Raw genomic sequence first — 22034 nt, forward strand, 5'->3', positions numbered from 1 at the left:
TCCTGGAGGCCTTTTTCCCCTTTTTGTTGCCCTTGTTTTTTTTTTAATCATTGTTGTGGTTATTATTATTGTTGTCATTGCTGTCATTGTTGTTGGATAGGACAGAGAGAAATGGAAAGAGGAGGGGAAGACAGAGGGGGAGAGAAAGATAGATACCTGCAGACCCGTTTCACCTCCTGTAAGGTGACTCTCCTCCAGGTGGGGAGACAGGGGCTCCAACCAGGATCCTCACAGGGTTCTTGCGTTTCATGCCATGTGTGCTTAACCCACTGTGCTACCTCCCGACCCCCCTGCAACTTCGTTTTAACTCAGTGTTTCTGTCCAGAGCCCTAGCAATACCATACCTTTCGTTGCCAGAATCCATGTGTTCTTGAGTTCCTGTTTCTAGAAAAGGGAAATAATGCAATCCATTTATTAGAAAGCAAATAATAAAACTGACATATCTACTAAGGAAGACCTCTATTTTTTCTCTTAGTTGAAATCAATGTATAGAAATAATTGTTATTATTTTTAATAAAGCTTACCATCCACAGGTAGGAGCAAGACTACACCAAGTAAAAAATATTATGTAAATATCAGGATGTGTCCTCAGTGATAATGCGTTTTATGCATTTATTAAGACATTTCAGAAAGTTGCAATGTCTTTACAAATCAAATGGTTTTGGGTGTGTATCAATACCATTCATTTTATAAGAGGTTTCACTTTAGGGTTGCGAGAACTCACACATATTACACAAACTTTTTTTTTCTTTTCTTTTTTTAAAGTATTTTACTTATTTTATTTTTGAGAGAGATGCAGAGAGAGAAAGACACAGAAACAACAGAACACTGCACAGCTCTGGCTTACTGTAGTGCAGGGGACTGAACCTAGGACTTAGGAGCCTCAGGCATGAGAATCTCTTTGCATAATGCTGTCTACCCCCCCCCCCCCCCCCCCCCGCTATACAAACTTTCAATGATCCAATTTCAGACTTTTAGACACTGATGCTAATTACATATCATTATATTCCTTTGCTATTTAAAAAGAATAAGACATGCCTACATAAATCATTAGAGCCAAAAATCTTTAATGATAATTAACATAATTCACTTTAAAATTAAAAGTAAACTAGGCAGCTCCGAGCAAGTATTTCGCTTCCCTTGTAAACATCAAAAGATACACGGTTATATAAAAAATCTAGTCTGGGGAGTAGAGCGGTGGTGCAGTGGGTTAAGCTCAGGTGACACAAAGCACAAAGACTGGTATAAGGATCCCGGTTCGAGCTCCTGGCTCCCCACCTGCAGGTGAAGCAGGTCTGCAGGTGTCTGTCTTTCTCTCCCCCTCTCTCCATTTCTCTCTGTTCTATCCAACGACATCAGTAACAACAACATTGTAACTACAACAATAAAAAAGGCAACAAAAAGGGAATAAATATATTTTTAAAAAAGATATCTAGCCTGTCATTTTCCTCCAGACTCTATCATTTATGACACTGTATTTTTTCATTTGTTTGTTGCAATTCATATTTACTTATCATAAGGGGAAGTCAGATGCTTGATTCTAAAAAATACCTAAGATATAAAGACTTAGAAACTTCTCAACATGTTACTCTTAAAACTTTCCACCTAGGGCTCAACATATGGAATCTGTTTAGGTTGTGAGATAGCAAAAGTTAATGCCACTCACAATCTTATCAGAATGACTTAGCATGTTTGTTGAAAAGATACCCCCGCCCCTGCCCACCCCAATCTACAGAATCAATGTGTCTGCATTTCACATAGTTGCTGTGATTCTTGAGGATACCAAACTTTAAAACTTCAGTTTAAACAATACAAATCTAATCATGTTGTTCAGTGTCTTAATGTTGCAAAGAGGCACATCACTGTTTCTGAGTGATAGTATTTGTCACCACCTAGTGGTAAAACCCTTTATTTCTAGTTTCCACTGGTTGATGAATACTGAAAAAGATCCCAATTAACTCTGAAAAAGCTCAACTTTTAGAATAGTATTTTGCAGTAAACTTTCATCTATGGAAGGATAAAAAAATTTGAAACAAACATAAATAAATAAAACCACATCACACTTTGCAAACAGAAACCAGTATATATTAAAGAATTATATCTGGCTTATGGTGGTGAGGGCACTATGCATAATCATTATGCTACCTCCCCTGCCCTATAGAATTTTTCTTAAATTGTATTCCGTGGAATCCAGTTCCCTGCTAGCAGTGTGCTTTGAAAGACACATTTCAGTGTTTCTCTTTAGGAGATAGAGATGGATTCATTAGTATTTGAGAAGTTATATGGTTAAAAACTTGTTAATTAGTAACCCAATATTTTCTATATATATTTGACTATAACAAACCACCCCCCCCAAATTTGATAGCTTCTTTTATCATTTCTATCTTTCATAAAAGCCCTGACAGTAAGAAGTTCTGATCTGGTTTTATTTATTTTATATTTATTTATTCCCCTTTGTTGCCCTTGTTGCTTTACTGTTGTAGTTATTATTGATGTCGTTGTTGGATAGGACAGAGAGATATGGAGAGGGGGAGATATGGAGGTGGCGCAAAGCACAAGGACTGGATAAGGATCCCAGTTCAAGCCCCCGGCTCCCCACCTGCAGGGGAGTCACTTCACAGGAGGTGAAGCCGGTCTGCAGGTGTCTATCTTTCTCTCCCCCTCTCTCTCTGTCCTATCCAACAACAACATCAATAACAACAATAATAACTATAACAATAAAATAGCAAGGGCAACAAAAGGAAATAAGTAAATATTAAAAAAAGATTTACTTAAAAAAAAAGAATGGGGTAAAGGTTAAGTTAAGACCAAATGTACAAAGAAGTCACAATAACCATGTTCACTAAGACACAGCTGTGGAACACACACACACACACACACACGAACAAACAAGTTTATTTTTATAGGCAGAGACATACATCTTTGTTGAATTTATGAGGCTCTTAAGAACTAAACCTAGACAAAGCACCTTACTGAAACACCAGTTTGCTAGAACTGGATGCTTGACCACAAAGGCAGGATGGAGAATTTGAGATTACTCGGAATGGAAAATTTCAAGAGCAGAATACATGACAGCCACCATGTAAGATTCAATTCCTTTATGATCCTGTGGAAAACTTAAGGGCCAGCTCACATTATGAGGAGTCACTGAAAATGCAATGTACTCAGGTAAGAGGTAGGAAGCAGTTTTGACATTATTTAGATTTGAAATATTTCAGGTGGGGAGGACAGGTGGCAAAATAAGGTGCTTGTCTTACTACACGCAAAACTCAGCTTTGAGCCAGGCTAACACTGCACCGCAGTGCTGAGTGGTAGAATCAGATTAACTGGTGGGGCCGTTTAATTTTAGACTGTTAAAGTGGAATCACATGCATTAAATGAGCCTCGGGTGAAATGAATCTACCTTAGCTGGTAATTAACCCTCAACTTTCCTTAGTTTTTTTCATTTCTAAAATAAGCATTTTCTTTTTCTGAATTTACACGTTAGCTCCCAGAAACATAGGTTCAGTTTGACTGAACATTTTATCTAAATATACTAAAATTACTGATAAAAAATAACCTAGTTGTATTGCCAAAAGAAGGCATTATAAATTCTCTAATTGATTAGACTTAGACCAAGTTAGCTTAGCAATCTAACAGAAAGGCCCAAAGAAGGCAGATCCCCCTCATCCTCCCCCCCCAAAAAAAAAAACATTTTGAGAAAATGGCATCAAAGAGCTACAGTTGGCTAAGGGCAGAAAATAGCTCCCATTCTTGAAAATACTCTGTGGATAGAATTGTTTACTTCCACCCAGTCCAGGGCCCATATACACATTTATATTTAGCACCAGCACCCGTGTAACCTCTAAGCCCTTACTGGTCTGAGCTCACAGCTCATGATCCCAGTTGAGAACAATGCAGGCTGCACTCACCTCAGGACCAGTCTCCCTCTAGTGGCAGGGCAGGACATCCCAGCCTCCCTCCAGGGACTGGGGCAGTCCCTACCACAGCTGTGTATGGTGAGCGCACGGTCCTGAAGGGGCCCACAAGAGGGCCTGTGATGATGTTCCTAGTAGAAGTGGCCAGTGGTGGTGCAGGGAGGGATCCATTAGAGGTCCAGGCCTATCGTATTTGTGTGGGAATCCAAGGATTCCCTGACTAGAGCCCCAGATGGTTAGGTGGTGTGATGTTGACTATAAGGGCCATTATTAAGTGAACTTGTCTCTTGCCATTATCCTACTTTTGCAGTCCTCTCTTTATCTGATGACCTTATTTTCTGCCACTTGTGTCATTTGATCAGCCCAGCTTCGCATCACGTGTGCTTAACCCGCTGCGCTACCACCTGGCCTCCAATGTTTTTTTTTTTTTTTTAATCTAGCTTCATGCTATCAAACCCAAGCAAAAACTACCATAGTTGTGGGCCCCCAGAAACATGCCTAAAATAGACTTCCAAGCTTTCTTCCACCTTAAGATCCCTAACCTCATCTGCTGTTTCTAGTTTTTGGTTCTTGTTCCTTAACCATTTTGTCTACTTTTATGTCCTGCCACCTCTCAGACACCAGATGCAGATTCGACCTTGATTCTACCCTGACTTCTCTGGGCAGACGATGTCACAATGTGTCCTCGAACTTCACCTTTCCAGAGCCCTACCAACCAGGGAAAGACAAACAGGCTGGGGATGTGGATTGACCTGCCAATATCCAACTCCAGCAGAAAAGCAGTTACAGAAGCCAGAACTCCTGCCTTCTGCACCCCCAAAACAACTTTGACCCATACTCCCAGTGGAGAAGTGATAGGAAGAAGATAAGAGGCCTCTGAACTCCAGTTCTATCAGGTCCCAGAGAGAGAGGACAAAAGGAGAGAGATTTGGATATAGCAATAGGGTTATGTGTGGCTTGGAGAAGAGAGGATTGGACCTGGAAGAAAAAGGGGACAATTATGTACTAATGTGGACAGACAGTTGTAGAGATGACTGTTAACCGTGTCTGCAACCTTGGGAGAACCACAGTGGTTTGCAATGGAGACTTAGGATTCAGAACTCTGGTGGTGGCAACAGCATGGAATTATACCCCTTCTGACATGTAATTTTGTAAATCAATACTGAATCGCTAAAAAAATAATAAAAGAAGACGTAATGTCTTCAGCATGTTTCCAAGGTTTATGGCTGGTGGTAGCCATGGGCTCTCCAACTACATGCAAGAATAAACTGGAGAGACTTTGACAGCACAGCTCAGTATAATACCTGTAGCTGCCACCCAACTTTCCTATATTTCAGAACATGGACTTCAATATTTTCTCTTGGATTTTTACCAGTTTTGGTTAGAATGAACATAAGAAATTTTAATTTATTCAGCAGATTCCCTGGCAGTGCCAATAGTAAAGATGGTGACAGAGACCAGTTGCTGGAGTTCTGCTTTTCTCGTAAGACCTGTTACCAGTAAAGCGATCTTCATCTGCTCCTAGGATGTACTGGGCAATATAGAGGAGAATCAAAAGGAACCAAGCTGGGACAAGGAAGAGTGGCAGGGGCTACAGTGGCCACAGTCTTGAGGTTTTGAAGATTGATCCCAAGCATCCCATCTTTCTCTAGTGTTGATAAAAATAAAATTTTTTTAAAAAGTTAAAAAAACAACAAGATTTAATGTCTTTAATGGAAGGATGACCCCAAGTATAAAATACTTTATTATGCTCAGTGCATTTAGCCTTTCACCATTTTTAGTTTTTTCTTTTTTTGTATCTTTATTTATTGGATAGAGACAGTCAGAAATCAAGAGGGAAGGAGGTGATAGGGAGAAAAACAGAGAGACCCCTGCAGCACTGCTTCACCACTTGTAAAGTTTTCCCCCCTGCAGGTGGGGACCGGGGGCTCAAACCTGGGTCGTTGTTCACTGCAACATGTGCGGTCAACCAGGTGTGCCACCACCCAACCCCCCTACTTTTAGTCTATTTTTAGTTTAATTCAGGATGAGAGCAGTATAAGAAGGTAGTTATATGAAGCTTTAACAACTTCATACCAGAAAGAGATATAGAAGCTGAGAGGGAGGTGGGGGTGGGGGAGAAGGGAGAGTGAGATAGAGAGACACCGCAGCCCTGAAGCTCTCTTTAATAGGGTGGGGGAGTTGCGCTTGTATACATGGGCGGTATATACACAGCAAAAGAGCGAGCTATTCAGCTCATCTATTTTGCTGACCCTCTGTCCTTTTTTTCTTTCTTTTCTTTAAGGTGTCAAGTTCTTGATCTAGACATACATTTTAAAAAGAAGATATAAGCAGAGTAGTCTTTTAATTAATTTCTAATTTTTTAAGTTTATGACTATTTCTCCTATCATAGTCTGTTCGGAGGGATGCATTGGATCGACCTTCCCGTGGTGCATCCCGTGAGTACCCATTCATTAGGGAAACTGACGATCCTTCCTAGCCGACTGAATCCACATGGATCCCAGTCACTTTCAAAGCCATTAACTGGCTACGGAAGAAGGGCAAACACTAGAAGAAGAAGTCTGTTCGGAAAAGCTATTTTTTTTGGAGTGGTCATATATTTCCAGATTTATAAGAAGAAAATGTCCCCCCCACGTCAATAGTGACTTTAACTAAAAATGTTATCAATAGCCAACAAAAAAACCAACAACAAACAAACCAAAAAACAAAACCCAACATTGCTCTGTAATCCTTAAAGATATTTACAAAACCACCAAGAAGTTTTGGTATAAATATAAAAACATTCCAATGAAATGCTGTTTAGAATATGTTTAAGTAGCTAACCTGTGTGTGGAGTGACAATTACCTGTTTTATTGACTCTAAGATGAAAGCGATTGAAATTAATGCCTTTATTTTGTCCCACTAATGAAAAAGTGTTGCCAGTTATACTAAGGCATACTATATCAAGGTGTTTCAAATTTTAGAAGTGTCAAATGTGAAAAAAAGTGCACCTCAACATCAATGAATTTTAGTCATTTTTCAAACACTACTGAATTTTCTCATTCTTCTCTTTTACATAAATAAGGCATGATTTAGTTAAGCAAAGAAAGCTTTATTTTTGCTTCACATGACAATATATTGTTCTAAGAGACAACTACCTAGACAACTTTAGCATTAATGTTTGGATTTCAAAATACATGTCAATAATTCCTGCTCCCCAGACAAACCAATGTTGTGCAGACTATCAGGTATCTGAAAAAAAAAAGCTGTCAACAGTCCACAGGGAGAGCGTCCAGTCACATTTTCAGTCAGTCAGCTGAGGATTATGTCATTATTTAGTCTTTGTTCTGTAGAAAGAACACAACACAAGTATGAAAATCATCACCTGAAAGGAAACAGCTGTTGTATATAGTATTCCTAAAATGTGAGGAATTGATCTTTTATTTGAATATAACCAGTGTGATATGCTTACTTATTGAAGATGTCCCCAAATAAACAAAACCAAACTTACTCAGAAGGATGATGCAAGCAGGCACTGAATTTCTGGAGGGAAAATGCTATGGATTAAAACAGGACCAGAATGCTTGGAAATACTGAAATTGTCTATTTTCCTCAAGTAGAAAGAGAAAGACATTTTCATATCAGACCCATCTCAAAATAGAACTCAACTACTTTAAAAGATATACCCTCAGGCCAGTTCCTTTTCCTATTTCCTAGGTGTGGCTCATTTAATCCTAGGCTTATTCCTCAGAGACAAAAGGAACTAGCTCTCTTCAGTGGCATGTGTCCCCTTGAAAATAAAGAAATTATAAATATCTACCTGAAAATATTTGTTTTAATATATTTTAATATTACTCTTCTACATTGCCTATATACTTTATCATGTATCATTCATTTATATTTTTACTTATAAAGAAATAATAACAAACAAACAAGTGCCCCACCTCTAAACTTCGGTTACCACAATCATGTAAAGTTGGGCAAGTCTTTCATACTGTTGTACTGAACCTTAAAGTAAGAGAATATATTGATGTAGTGTACCAACAGGAAGGGACTCTTGTTATGGAGTCCAAATAGAAGATCTGAAGCAAAAATCAACTTTGAAAAAGTGATACTGCAACTAGATGATGTTCACACTCAATCTGGCTAATTATGCCCTACTGTCTCATCTGTTCTCACCCTACTTTACTTTTGCTCTAAGAGTGAGCAGGTCAATAGCCGGGAAAGGACAGGTTGATATGTTATGATCAGTAACATGCACTGCTGAAGCATATGCACTTCCCTTAGTATAAGGAATTGAATGAATAGACATAACTGTGTGTGTGTGTGGGGGGGCGGCGCACAGTTATTACAAAGCTTCATCCTCACAAGAGATTCTGTACTAAAATTTTAGTTCTGATAATTGGATAAAATGATGTCAGAAAGTTCACTGAAGTCACCACAGCAAGAGATCTAACTCACTACAAATAATCTTAAAAAAAAAAAAAAACACAACCTAAAAGAGATTTTGCTGACTCATTTCTTTCTATAATCTTATGAAAAAATTTGACTTATAAAACATAAAAGATCTGTTCAAGAATAGTTATGTGTCAGAGCAAGTATTATAATCAAAATTCCTGACTTTTAGTCTAATATTCTTTCTATAAAAGTAATAATTCAGGAAGGCTCAATTTTAAGAGTAGATAATACATTTTCCCAAAATAAGAAGTGAGTATAAATAGTTCTTTTTTGAGGACAAAGAGTTGTTGAATAAAAGTAAAAACTGTTATTGGTATACTGAAATACTTACAGATATCAATCAGTATATTTTTCTATTTTCTAGAAGACAGCTTTTAAAAAAATATTTATTCCCTTTTGTTGCCCTTGTTGTTATTATTGTTGTTGTTGGATAGGACAGAGAGAAATGGAGCGAGGAGGGGAAGACAGAGAGGGGGAGAGAAAGATAGACACCTGCAGACCTGCTTCACCACCTGTGAAGTGACTCCCCTACAGGTGAGGAGCCGGGGGCTCCAACCGGGATCCTTACGCTGGTCCTTGCACTTTGCACCACATGCACTTAACCCGCTGTGCTACCGCTGGGCTCCCGATAGCTTTTTAAAATTGAATTTGGTTCTTAACTTTTGTAAACACAAAAATGCTTTGTTGTGAGAAAGTCTTACGAATCTCCTTATGAGCACTGTAACATTTCTAATTATATACAGTAATGGGAATCATCTTTATAATGAAATAAAACATTAGAAAGCCTTTCTCAATTGGATTGCTCCTAATGGGCTTCATCCTAATGGTCAAGTGTCTTCTAGGATGGAGGAACTTAGCACTCTCATTAAAGGAAGCACCACCTGAAGACTGGAGACAATTCATTCAGACTTGTTAATTCTCAGAATTGGACAGAAGGCTAGTCCTGAAGTGAAAAAATTGCCTTCAAGCCAGGCTCAATCTACAAAGCTTGCTAAGTGTTAGCATTCAGCCAGTAGCAGAACTAGTGTCTCTGGTGTGTTAAGCAGATAAACTGTTTCCCTTGAAACTCAGGATTTACAGACTAATAAGAATGATAACAATAATAAAAATAACTATTTCTAATTTTATGAGAATGTTTCTCTAACTAGAGAAATATAAATGCCTTAAAAATGAGTTTGAGTTCTGAAAAATAAAATACAAAGTAACTCACATAACTATATATGTAGTTGTCTACAGATGAGCATTTTTGTTAATTTGTCAGGGTTATTTATTTTCTAAATTAAAAAATTATATTTAATAATTGGATAGACAGCCAGAAATTGAGAGGGAAGGGGGTGATAGAGAGAGAGACAGAGAAACACCTGCAGCACTGCTTCACCACTTGTGAAGCTTTCCTCCTGCAGGTGGGAACTGGGGGTTTGAACCTGGGTCCTTGCACACATGTGCACTCAGATACATCACCACCTGGCCCTTATTTATTTATTTATTTATTTATTTATTTATTTTTAAAATTGAGAGAGGCAGAGAGTGAAAGAGACCACAACCCTGGCAAAGCAGCACACTATTTAAGTGAATTTATTCTGTCAGCCCTGTCATTGTTATTTTAAAAATATATTTGCACGTGAGAATATTTTCCGAATAGGTAGTTTTGATGCACAAATTCACAAGTATAAGTCTAAAAAACACCAACATTTAGGTTCAAAGATGTATTATTTGATAAGGCATTTTACTGGTGAGAATTTATTTATTAAATATTTTTAATTAATTAAATTTCCCTTCTGTTGTCCTTGTTTTTATTGTTGTTGTAGTTATCGTTGTTGTTACTGATGTCGTTGTTGTTGGATAGGACAGAGAGAAAAGGAGAGAGGAGGGGAAGACAGAGGGGGGAGAGAAAGACAGACACCTGCAGACCTGCTTCACCACCTGTGAAGCGACTCCCCTGCAGGTGGGGAGTTGGGGGCTTGAGCCGGATCCTTATACCAGTCCTCGCACTTTGCGTCATGTGCACTTAAACCACTGTGCTACCATCCAACTCCCTTTATTAAATATTTTAATGAGAAAAAGAGAGGGAGAGACACCAAGACCAGAATACTACTCATCTCTGGATTATGGTAGTGCATGGGATTGAGCCTCAGAGTCTTTTGTATAATCATTATACCATCTCCCCAACCCTAGTGATGAGAATTTAAAACCCTTTAAAGGCTATAAGGATACCTCTAAATTATCTCAATTCACAACTAAGGACATTACATTTTTTAGTTAAAAATATCTTTAGACGTATTTCAACTTTAATGTTATTTAAGTATCCATAAGCAAAAAAAAATTAATTTTGGAATTGAAATTTGATATTACTTTATAGATAGGCAAAAACAACATTCTAATAAATACAGTGTTTTTCTTTTCTGAGATGCCAAGGTCTCACACATTCATGATTCCACTGTTCTTCAGCTGACTCTTTCCCAGCCAATACAGATACAGACAGACAGACAGAGAGAGAGAGAGAGTGAGAGATACCACAGGCACTGGAGCTTCCCCGAGGAGAGTGCTGGGATTTGCTCTTGTGGTGCTGAGGCTTGAACCTGGGCCCTGCACACGGCAAAGCACACTTCCCATCAGATAGGTAAGCTGGTACCTTCTGGTCCAAAAACATTCATTCCAAGTTTAAGAAGCTCAAGTTAAAAATCATTTGAGGTTCTATCAGTTCAGTTTTAAGCCCACAGTACTTCTAACTGCAAAAGAAACTCCATCAACAGATACTTACATATAATCTTCCTGCTATACTACTGAGTCAGTGTATTTTAAAACTCAGACTAAAAAAGGCTTACCTCAAAATTCAGTAAGTTCTTTGCCGTTTATTAGATTCTTCTCTTGGGGAATCTGCCAGCATGACTTTAAGTCTGACTCCATTCAGGATTTTTCCATGCAAAGTAGTAATGGCGTCATTAGCGCTGATTCTATCTGCATACTTAGCGTACCCCACATTTTTTCCTGACACAAGGTAAACCTCGATCAGATTACCGAAGCGGCTGAAACAAAGCGGGAGGGGGAAAAAAAAATAACTGAAATTGTTAGCGATGCTCAGGTCTAAAGGCTTGCTTCCATTCTGTCTTCCCTTTTCACTCCTCCACCTACATCGATCTTCCTTCTAGGATATCTACCTTATCTTAATACATTCTTCACTAGTTCCCCTGGTCCCTGGGTTAGTCCCTTTCAATTCTCTTCTGTCTTTCTAACATCTAAGTATAATTTCCTCCATAGAAATCTCTCTAGTAGCTTCTCATTGCCTCTAATGTACGGACAAATACCCTAACGTACCTGTTAATAAGTGTTTCACCAGGATGAGATAAGCCAGAAAGAGAGAAGGATGAATATGGGATCCCACTTATACACGGAAGTTGAGAAATAAAAACAGAAAGAGAAACACAAAGCAGGACTTGGACTGGGTTTGGAATATTGCACCACAGTAAAAGACTCTGGGCAAGGTGGTGGACTATCAGGTCCACTGTAAGGGGTGAGGGTAGGGACACAGACCTTCGGTGGTGGGAATGGTGTTAAATTATACTCCTATTAACCTATAGTCTTATAAATCACTATTTAATTTAGTCAGGAGGAAAATGTGAGACTGCTTATGGTAGCGGTTTAAATCTGTAGAACTTAAAGCTTTGTCAATATCTTACCAGAATATGTCCTCTAATACATCTAAAGGCAAAGGACGAGGATTAAAGACAATAAAAAGTCTTTCCTTTACAGCTGTTTCAGGAGGGGCTTTTTTTTTGCATGATGGCAGCACAACATCTGTCTGGATTTGCGGCAACTGTGAACCAGAACTCCCTCCAAACTGTGGCTGAAGAGACAGATGCAAAATGGGGGGGAGGGGACATTAAGGATTTTAAAACCGAAAGGTAAAGGTGGTGTTTATCACAGTATCTATGTGGTATTTTTTGCCAAAGCTCTGAAGAATTTCCTAAGTAAGTATTAATTAGCAGACACCACATTTACTTTCCACCCTGAAAATCAACACACTGAAGAACTATGAAGGTCACATTCTTACATACTTACTAGAAACTGCTGTTGACTTGGATTATTCCACACCATTGATGCAAGCTGGGCAGCTACCATCTGCGTTGCCATTTTTCTAAGAAGACTAGAGATAATAACTAATAGTTTACAGAAAAGTAGAAATATTCAGTCTTTTAACATTTTTGGTTACTTCTCACCTGAGAGGACAACTACTTTTCTACTTTAGTTTTACAGTCATAATTATGTGCACTCGAAGTTAAAGGTTACTTACTCGGTTGCATTACTCCCATCATCCATGAAAGAAACACCTATTCGATTCCCAGGAGGGTACTGAAACCCATGCAACTTGTATTTTGCATAAATAGCTGATGCTACATTAAAATACTGCACTACTCCATGACCTGAAACAATGTAAAGCACAGAGAGGAATTAAAAAGAAAGCTAGCAGAGAACGGAAAGTGTGTGTTGTCTGAAAAATGAACCAACATAGAAACACCTTATTATCACAGCACTAAGAAATGCAGGGCTGAACGTGTCAGATGCTACAGCTGTTTTCCTAGAAAATCAACGTAACTCAGATTTTGGTTAAAAAAAAAAAAAATCACTATTCTTAAGTTCTAGCCTCTGTATTATTCTTTACCTCTAGTTCTTTAAAGCAAACCAACAAATGCCAGGACTTGTACTAAGTATTTTATATATGTTGTTTCTAATTCCCACCAACACTGGCACAGAAAAGTGCCAAACCTTTTTCATTATGTCACAATGCCTTGGGGATAAAAAGGGCACACAATCTCACAAAGATGTAGTAGGCTAGAACCAGAAAACAGCTTCATTCATTTAACTAGTTACAAGTTCAAATGACTGGGGTTGGGTGGCGGTGTACTGGCTTGAGTCCACATGTCTGTGCACAGGCCCTGTGTTCAAGCTCCCATGCTCATCTGTGGAGGCGGACGTGTGTTTTAGACAGCCATGAAGCAGTGCTGCAGGTATCTCTCCTGCTCTCTCCCTCAATTTCTGTCTCTATCCAGTAAAGGAAATGAAAATAAGAAGCGATTTAATTTAAAAAAAAAAAGAAAGAAAGAAAAAGGGGGAGATAGTATAATGGCTACAAAGAGACTCTCATGCCTCAGGCTCCAAAGTCCCAGGTTCAACCCCCTGACCCATCATAAACAAGAACTGAGCAGTGCTCTGGTAAACAAACAAAACCACAAATAACTTTTTTTTTTAAAAAAAAAATTACTATTTATTCCCTTTTGTTGCCCTTGTTATTTTATTGTTGTAGTTATGATTGATGTTGTTGTTGTTGGATAGGACAGAGAAATGGAGAGAGATGGGGAAGAGAGATAGGGGGAGAGAAAGATAAGACACCTGTAGGCCTGCTTCACCACTTGTGAAGCGACTCCCCTCCAGGTGGGGAGCCAGGGGCTCGAACTGGGATCCTTCGGCTGGTCCTCGTGCTTTCGTGCGCTACTGCCAGACTCCCTCACAAATAACTTTTATCAGAGCCTTTCTTCTTTTGTTTTAAATACCAAAGCACTGCTCAGGTCATGGTGGTAGTGGTGGAGGATAGAACCTTCAAAGCTTCAGGCATTAGAGCCTCTTTGCATAACCACGATGCTATCTACCCCTAACCAACCCTGCTGTAGCTGGAGTAGAGCAGTTAAATACTTGAAATGAAGGGAAAGAGTATCCTTAGTTTAAGCAAAACAGCCTTAGTGATGAGAAGAAACCACTAAGGATTTTTAAAACCTTGTTTATTAGCCAAAAAAGCACAGACAGACTTTATACTGAGGTATTCCAGTACAATTAGAATTACAGGCTCTATTTTGTGGAAGTTAGAATATTTTAAAAACTACTGGGATCAGAGAAATAGCTCAGTGCATGACTTACATGTAAGAGGCCCTGGATTCAACCTTTGGCCCCACAAAGACAGAGCAGAGCTCTAGTACCTCTCTCTTGATCAATTTCTCTCTCTCTCTCTCTCTCTCTCTCTCTCTCTCTCTCTCACACACACACACACAGACACACACACACACACACATTGTATAAAGGGGATATATGACAGGAAATTATTTATTAAGGTATCTCTGTATTTTGAAGTCTAAACTGGAGCCAAAGGAAAAAACACTTATACAGGTTTAAACATTAAAAAAGCACTATTGAGAAAAGTCATTTTGACAAAACACAGTGAATTTAAAAATAATGTAGACATTACTTTACCAAAATTTGAGTAAGGGTCTCGCTGAACTTCACAGTATTCCAATCCTGGTATTATATCAAAAATACTGAAAAGCTGCTCTTCAGTGAAAGGAACTCTTGATACAACTGACAAACGTTTGGAGATAGCTTCCTGGCCTCTGTTGTCATTCTTGTCAAAACTTGCAAATTCAGATTGTTGTTCTCCAATGGTATATATGAAAGAAAAGAGTAAATCTAACTTTCTCTATTCATTTAAAAATTCATTTAACACTTCTGGTATTAAAAAATAAAATGATCTGTCACCAAGTTGATCACAGGCACTGCATTTTGCGGCATGCACTTAGTCATTAGCTGTAACAGAAGATGCCACGGAGAATACCCACAACTCTCCACTGACCTACTTTCTATGCAGAAATATGTAATATAACTTCATAGGAATGTTTAGTATGTAAAGCACATCAAGTATTTTTAAATTATTTTTTAATATTTATTTATTTCCTTTTTTGTTGTCCTTGTTGTTTAACATTGTTGTGGTTATTGATGTTGTTGTTGCTGGATAGGACAGAGAGAAATGGAGAGAGGAGGGGAAGGGAGAGAGGGGGAGAAAAAGATTGACACCTGCAGACCTATTTCACAGCCTGTGAAGTGACTCCTCTGAAGTTGGGGAGCCGGGGGCTCAAACCCAGATCCTTATGCTAGTCCTTGCGCTTTGAGCCACATGCGCTTAACCCGCCCGACTCCCAGCACATCAAGTATTTTACCTAAAAGAATGTTTTGCAAAATAATTCACAGACCTTGCTTTCAAGTGTCATTTGCCCTCTGTTTTCTGGTTTCTATTTTTGTCATCCTTTTCCTTTCTCCTAATTTTAAAGCAACAATAGCTTGGCAATAAACTACTGTTGTAGGATTTTTTTTTTTTGGGGGGATGACTGCATACATCTTTTTGGCTTATGCCTTTTTGAGGAGCTGATGCTACCCTCAAATTGTAATAGTGCATAGCTTAATTCAAAACAAAACAAAACAAAACAAAACAAAAGACACAGAGAACTAAACATGCCATAGAAAACTTATCAGGAATAGGGGTCGGGCGGTAGTGCAGCGGGTTAAGTGCACGTGGCGCAAAAACACAAGGACCAGAGTAAGGATCCCGGTTCGAGCCCCCAGCTCCCCACCTGCAGGGGAGTCACTTCACAATCGGTGAAGCAGGTCTGCAGATCAACCTTTCTCTCCCCCTCTGTCTTCCCCTCCTCTCTCCATTTGTCTCTGTCCTATCCAACAATGACGACATCAATAACAACAATAACTACAACAATAAAACAGCAAGGGCAACAAAAGGGAATAAAAAATTTTTTTAAAGAAAACTTATCATTGGAAAGTAATATACATACATATATATATATGTATATATATGGTATGAACTATCAAAGACATGAGGGTTCATGATCAACTTCTTGGAAGAGAAAAAAACATTACATTAAGACATTTATTTGCTGACATTTACAGACTGCTGGTAATATATATACACACACTCAAATCAGACGTGCATACGACTTGTATCCTATTGAGTCAAGGTAAAGTAGCTCACTTACCAAACGGAAACATATTTACTCTAGGTTCATGCCCTAAAGTCTCCTGCCTCATATTACTATAATAATCTTGTTCTGAGGATTCAGCTGCTTTATTTTTCGGTTCAGCCAAGATTGCCCTAAAACCTGAAAGAGAGAATCTGTGAATATCTAGATATCTCTAAGTACACTCGCTACTGCTTGACTTAGCTTTGAAAGCCCAGCTACATTAAAAAAATCTATGTAACAACCATCTCTACCAGACCTACTTCTTAGCTTTTTTGGAAGACGGCAAAGAGTCAATAAGAAACAAGAGTCCCAAAGAATGTATCAATGTAGACATGGAGGTCAAGAACGCCCTTTCTTCTAGTCTACCTCAGCTGACTCCTTCATATTAAACCTGTCATTTCCTTTGAAGTATACTGAGAATATGTTCTTTTATAGCAACTTTCTTACCCGTTTTTAATGTAGATACTCTTCAATTAATTAGAACCACCCTTTAACCACATTGTCTCTGAATCTAGGGTTTTAAGTAAGAGTCCAAAGATTAACTTTAAAGGGCAGGGTGGTGGTGCACCTGGTTAGGTGCACACACTACAGTGTTTAAGGACCTGGGTTCAAGCCCTTGGGCCCCACCTGCAGGAGGAACGCTTCGCAAGTGGTGAAGGAGGGCTGCAGGTGTCTCTCTGTCTCTCTCCGTCTCTACTCCCCCCTTTACAAAGTTAAACAAACATATACTTACTTCGGTCACAGTTTTCTATTGCTTGGGCTGCCTGCGATGGCTTTAAGTACCTAACATAGCCCAAACCTTTACTTTCTCCAGTGACTTTATTCTTAATAATACTGCAATATTCAATATCTCCATATACCTATGAGAGTTAAAAGAAATGATTAGTTAAAATTAATGAGATTAGAGTGAGTTTAATTTTTTTATTTGTGCCTTTACTTGCAAGAAAGAACAACTAAAATTAGAATTGCATTTCTAATAATGAAATAAAGTCACGCTAATAAAGTAGTAGTAAAATAACCATAGTAATGATGGTTTTAATTTACTGAGAACTTGCCTTGTAAACATGATCTTATTGTTACAATGACCTTTTAAGGGTATCTATTACTTGCTTCTTTCCTTTCTCCTGTGCATGGATCCTCTGAGTAAGAATTTTTACATGGTTTGGACAGCTTCAAAGTCTTGTCTGTGATGGCTAAAAGCACAGACTCTGGAATCAAATCTTCTAGATTAAAGTGTTGGTTCAGCCACTTCATAATTATGCAGTTTAGTTACCTCCTCTGTACCTATATCCTTATCTGTTAAATGAGACTAATAGCTGTACTCATGACATAGAAATTTGTTTGTTTGTTGTTAAGGCTAAAAGAACTAACACACCTACAGTTGTTTACATAAGGTTGGGAACATAATCACTTAGTAAGTGTCGTCTTTAGTGACTAGTCTGCTTTCTAAAAGAGTAAGTGACTGTAGCATATTCTGAAACAGAGTCTTTCAAAACTTATTTCCAAAACATTTAGAAAGTTAACACTCTGTGAGAGAAACTATGTTATAAGTGCTTACTTTTCATTCTGGAAGAAATATGAGGTAACATTCTTAGTATTTATTTTTCATTCTAAAAATAAAATCAGTATACAACCTAATTATACTAAAATATCATCAAGGTTCATTTAGAAAATGGCAGAATTTGATAAACCTTTTACTGACTATTGAAGAAAATACAGTATAATTCTAGTATTTGTTACATTTTAAATGTTTTGTTAAATTCTAAACTGGGGTATGAGGTAGGGGAGATAGCATAATAGTTATGCAAAGAGATGGTCATTTCTGAGGCTCCAAAGTCCTAGGTTCAACCCCTTGCACCACGATAAGCCAGCTGAGCAGTGTTCTCGTTAACAAATAGAACAGAACATAAAGAGTAAACTTGAAAATTACTTATTACTTCTTCTTCCTTTCTTGTGTACTATCGATCCAACCCATGATATTAATAGTAGTAGTAGAAAAAGAATACAAAATTACAACTCAAATTTTAAGTTGCTTTTTTATTTTTGTGAAAGTATAACTCTCCTCTCTCATAAATAAATGAACAGATCTTTAAAAAAAAAAAAAATTAGCATGAGGAAAGAGAACCAGAGGATCACTCTGGCACGGAGGTCACTGGGACTCAAACTCGGGACCTCATGCTTCAAAGTCCAACACTGTTGTTCACTCAGTCACTTCCCAGACTGCAAGTAAGTAAAAACATACACCTACCTCTCCCTCCACCAAACTGCCTTCCTCTGCCGCCATTTTATTCTTTAAATTCAGCTCCTGGAGGCCTTGTTTTCTTTTTTTATTTATTGGATAGAGACAGTCAGAAATCAAGAGGGAAGGAGGTAATAGAGAGAGAGAGTGACAGAGAGACACCCGCAGCCCTGCTTCACCACTTGCAAAGCTTTCCCCCGGCAGGTGGGGAACCAGGGGCTCGAACCTGGGTCCTCACACATTGTAACATGTGCACTTAACCAAGTGCACCACCACCCAGCCTCTCCAGGCCTAATCTTATGACACAAACTATAAATGATAAGCCTTCTCTGAATAACTACAATGTTAATTTACCATAGATGTATAGCAAATACTAGATACTACAGTTGACACACTCAAGTCTGCCCAAGTCACCATGTCAACAGAGCGGGATAAAGGTGTGCTCTGAAGTCTCAGAATGCCAGACAGAACTGGCTCTGAATTCAGACAGCCAGGATTTTAAATAGAGGCTCTATCGCCTGCTACTAGGTGTGTGACTTTACTTAAAACTGAGCTTGACATTTCATTTCTGGGAGTACACGTTTCCATTAGAAAGTCGAGGGGAAATTTATTATGAATATTTTCCAGGTCTTACATATTCTTTAACTTAAAGTAATTAAATCTATAATAGGCCTAGTATTTAAAAAGTAGACTGACACAGGTAACTAAAAAAAAAAAAACGAGTCATTTAGGAGGGGTGAAATAATTCATTCAGACAGGTTTGAGCCTGGGAACAAAACTCTGGTGTAGTGGTCTCTCTCTGTCTGTCTGTGTCTAAAATAACAGTAAGTCATTCAATTGCCCACATCCAACCTAATGATCTAAATCAGTAACACTTCGAGAACGATCAAAGACACGGGCTGAGCAGACGATAATGTAAGTACCTTAAATTTTTCCCGTAGATCTTCTTCCGTGTAGGACTTTGGTATCATAACAAAGATTCTTGTAAGTTCTTCATCTTCAACGTCTCTGTGACTTCCAGATGATCTGGACTGAGCAATGAAAACCTAAGAGAAGTGAACAACAACAGTAAAAAGTGAAAAAAAAAAAAAAAGATCAGGAAAGCTTTTCTATTCTTGAAGTACAGATATCTCATCGTTGGTATGAATTCATCTTAGATTTAGTGCGATATAAGAAGAGTATCACGAAATTTTCTTTTTTTCTCTTCTGTATGACAGTGGCTGTGAGATGTGGTGTGATTCTCTCAGGTTGACTTTTTTCATTCTTTTATTTCAGACAGTGAGAGAAAGAATCACACCGGCGGCAGAACTGCACTCCGCACCCCCGCCCGGCCCCAGGTCCGAGCCACAGCTGCATCCCGCACACCCCCCGGCCCCGGGTCCGAGCCACAGCTGCATCCCGCACCCCTCCCACCGGCCCCGGGTCCGAGCCACAGCTGCATCCCGGCCCCGAGCCACAGCTGCATCCCGCACCCCCCCCCCGGCCCCGGGTCCGAGCCACAGCTGCATCCCGCCCCCCCCCCCCCCCCGGCCCCGAGCCACAGCTGCATCCCGCACCCCGCCCGGGCGCGCACCTTGATGGGCTTGCTGTCGCTGGGGCTGAGGCACTGGCCGTGCATCTCCTCCATGGCCCGGCAGGCCTGCGAGCTGCGAGCGAACTTGACGAAGGCGATGCCCTTGGACTCCTTGGTGTGCTTGTCCCGCACCACCCAGATGTCCTGGATGTCGCCGAAGGGCGCGAAGCGCTCCCGCAGCACCGACTCCGGCGTGTACTTGCTGATCACCAGGAAGATGCGGCTGTTGGGCGGCTCGTCCAGGCTGTCCACGCCCGGGCGGAAGCCTCCCCCGCTCGCACTGCCGCCGGCCTCGTCCATGGCGCTCCACCCGGCGCGGGAGCCCGGCCCCGGCTCCACCGCAGGCCGCCCGCTCGGCCCCGCGTCCGCCACCGCAGTCGCCGTGGCTCCAGCAGCAGTTGCGACGCCGCGACGCCGCTTCCGGAAGGTGAAAGAGTAAAAGAGTTGGCCGCGGGCGCAGGCGGGACGCCCGGGATGCTGCTTTCTGGGGCGGTGGCCTGCAGCGCCTCCTCGCGGCCCGGGGGAGCCCGAAAACAGTCCAGGCTTCCATTCTCTCTCAGTGGAAGCTGTTAGTGGGTTTCTAAGAATTATTGTTTCGAAATCGATGGGGTTTACAGTCAACAATATTTATACCCCTTTCCCATATTAGGGAGCTACCTTTTTCCCTGATCCAGCTTTCTGTCCTTTTTCCAGCCATGACATCATCTCTCCAGACAATAACTTGGATCCACTGGCATATCAGATTTCAGGCTTAGGGGCAAAAAACAAAACAAAACAAAACAAAACAAAACAAAACAAAAAACTAGTATAGCCACAGGCCCTTTGGAATTTAACTAAAATATGCCTACTAGCTATCTACAAAATGGAGGACTACCCCCAACTCTTCATCTGCACTATTCCAGCCTTTAGGTCCATAATTGGTCAACAATTTGCTTGGTTTTGTATGTTAACTCTCTTTTCAGCCACCAGGTTCCAGATGCTAGCATGGTGCCAACCAGACTTCCTTGGACAGACAACCCCACCAATGTGTCCTGGAGCTCTGCTTCCTCAAAGCTCTTCCTCACTAGGCAAAGAGAGTATGGAGGCTGGGAGTATGGATCGACCTGTCAACGCCCATATTCAGCGGGGAAGTGATTACAGAAGACAGACCTCCCACCTTCTGCATCCCACAATGACCCTTGGTCCATACTCCCAGAGGGTTAAAGAATAGGAAAGCTATCAGGGGAGGGGATGGGATACAGAGTTCTGGTGGTGGGAATTGTGTCAATGTTTCCTTTTTATTATAAAAAAAATTAAAAAAAAAACAAATAAAAAAGAAGTATTTAAAATTTATTTATTATCTTTATTCATTTATTGGCTAGAGACAGTCAGAAATCAAGTGGAAGGGAGAGACAGAGAGGGAGAGAGACATAAAGACACCTGCAATCCTGCTTTACCACTCGCAAAGCTTTCCCCTTGCAGGTGGGGACTGGGGGCTTGAACCTGGGTCTTTGCACATTGCAACACGAGTGCTCAACCAGGTGTGCCACCACCTGCCCCCCCCCCCCAAAAAAAAAGAATTATTGATTGGGTCTTAGAGGAAAGGTTAGCACAAAAACTGGAAGAAATTCAGAAAAAAGACTTGATTAATTGGTGGAATTAAATAAGGGATAAATCTAAAAGTGCTGTAGTGGCTGAGTGCCTGACAGCAAAAAACAAAGTAATGTGGTATCGTGTTAAATGACTTTACCACCGAATTATGTTGATTTGGACAAATTATATTTCCAACTTAAGTTTCCTCCATTGTAACATTGAAATTTTGTCTACTTGATGAGATTGTTCTCAAATTTAAGTGATTAGTAATTCATCCATTTGCTGAAGTAACAAATGTTTCTGAGTGGGTGCCTACTAAATGTTGGGCACAGCACATATGCAAGTGACACTATGTTCAAATAATCACTCTTTTTCCTCATGAAGTGAGTAGTTTTGACTTGTGTAGTTTTGGTTGTATGTGATAATAGATGAACTGACAGCTAAGGGATCAAATGAGGTAATATGTACACACACACACACACACACACACACACACACATAT

General features: G+C 39.8%; 1 protein-coding gene and 1 non-coding gene across 4 annotated transcripts; one reads left to right on the forward strand and one right to left on the reverse strand.

Annotated features, from left to right (window-relative positions):
• Positions 1-5120: 5120 nt before the first annotated feature.
• Positions 5121-5251, forward strand: LOC132534536 (small nucleolar RNA SNORA44). Its single transcript, XR_009546236.1, has one exon. It is a non-coding gene; the product is annotated as a small nucleolar RNA SNORA44 (small nucleolar RNA).
• Positions 5252-6988: 1737 nt separating this feature from the next.
• Positions 6989-20394, reverse strand: RBM45 (RNA binding motif protein 45). 3 transcript variants are annotated; one of them, XM_016193008.2, is made up of 11 exons: positions 19961-20394; positions 19311-19433; positions 16882-17008; positions 16164-16286; positions 14596-14775; positions 12647-12776; positions 12415-12499; positions 12033-12199; positions 11181-11381; positions 7409-7440; positions 6989-7244 (listed from the first exon to the last, which is right to left on the reverse strand). In XM_016193008.2, exons 1-9 carry the CDS (start codon positions 20258-20260, stop codon positions 11189-11191), a joined length of 1428 nt encoding a protein of 475 aa, XP_016048494.1. In that variant the 5' UTR covers positions 20261-20394; the 3' UTR covers positions 6989-7244; positions 7409-7440; positions 11181-11188. The 3 variants fall into 3 exon arrangements, with proteins under 3 accessions (XP_016048494.1, XP_060033644.1, XP_007534298.1); XM_060177661.1 differs by lacking the exon at positions 7409-7440 and having other exon boundaries at positions 12415-12490; XM_007534236.3 differs by lacking the exon at positions 7409-7440.
• Positions 20395-22034: the final 1640 nt, after the last annotated feature.

Source organism: Erinaceus europaeus, chromosome 18, assembly GCF_950295315.1.
Source record: "Erinaceus europaeus chromosome 18, mEriEur2.1, whole genome shotgun sequence".
Taxonomy (NCBI): domain Eukaryota; kingdom Metazoa; phylum Chordata; class Mammalia; order Eulipotyphla; family Erinaceidae; genus Erinaceus; species Erinaceus europaeus.

Bases quoted from the DNA above. Each gene is read 5' to 3' on its own strand.
- RBM45 (XM_007534236.3), bottom strand. From the start codon at position 20,260: ATGGACGAGGCCGGCGGCAGTGCGAGCGGGGGAGGCTTCCGCCCGGGC. The intron at 14,776-16,163 runs GTAAGTGAGCTA...ATACCATTGGAG, and splicing joins AGTAAATATGTTTCCGTTTG to AACAACAATCTGAATTTGCA. The intron at 12,500-12,646 runs GTAAGTAACCTT...TATTATCTCTAG, and splicing joins GATGGGAGTAATGCAACCGA to TCTTCTTAGAAAAATGGCAA.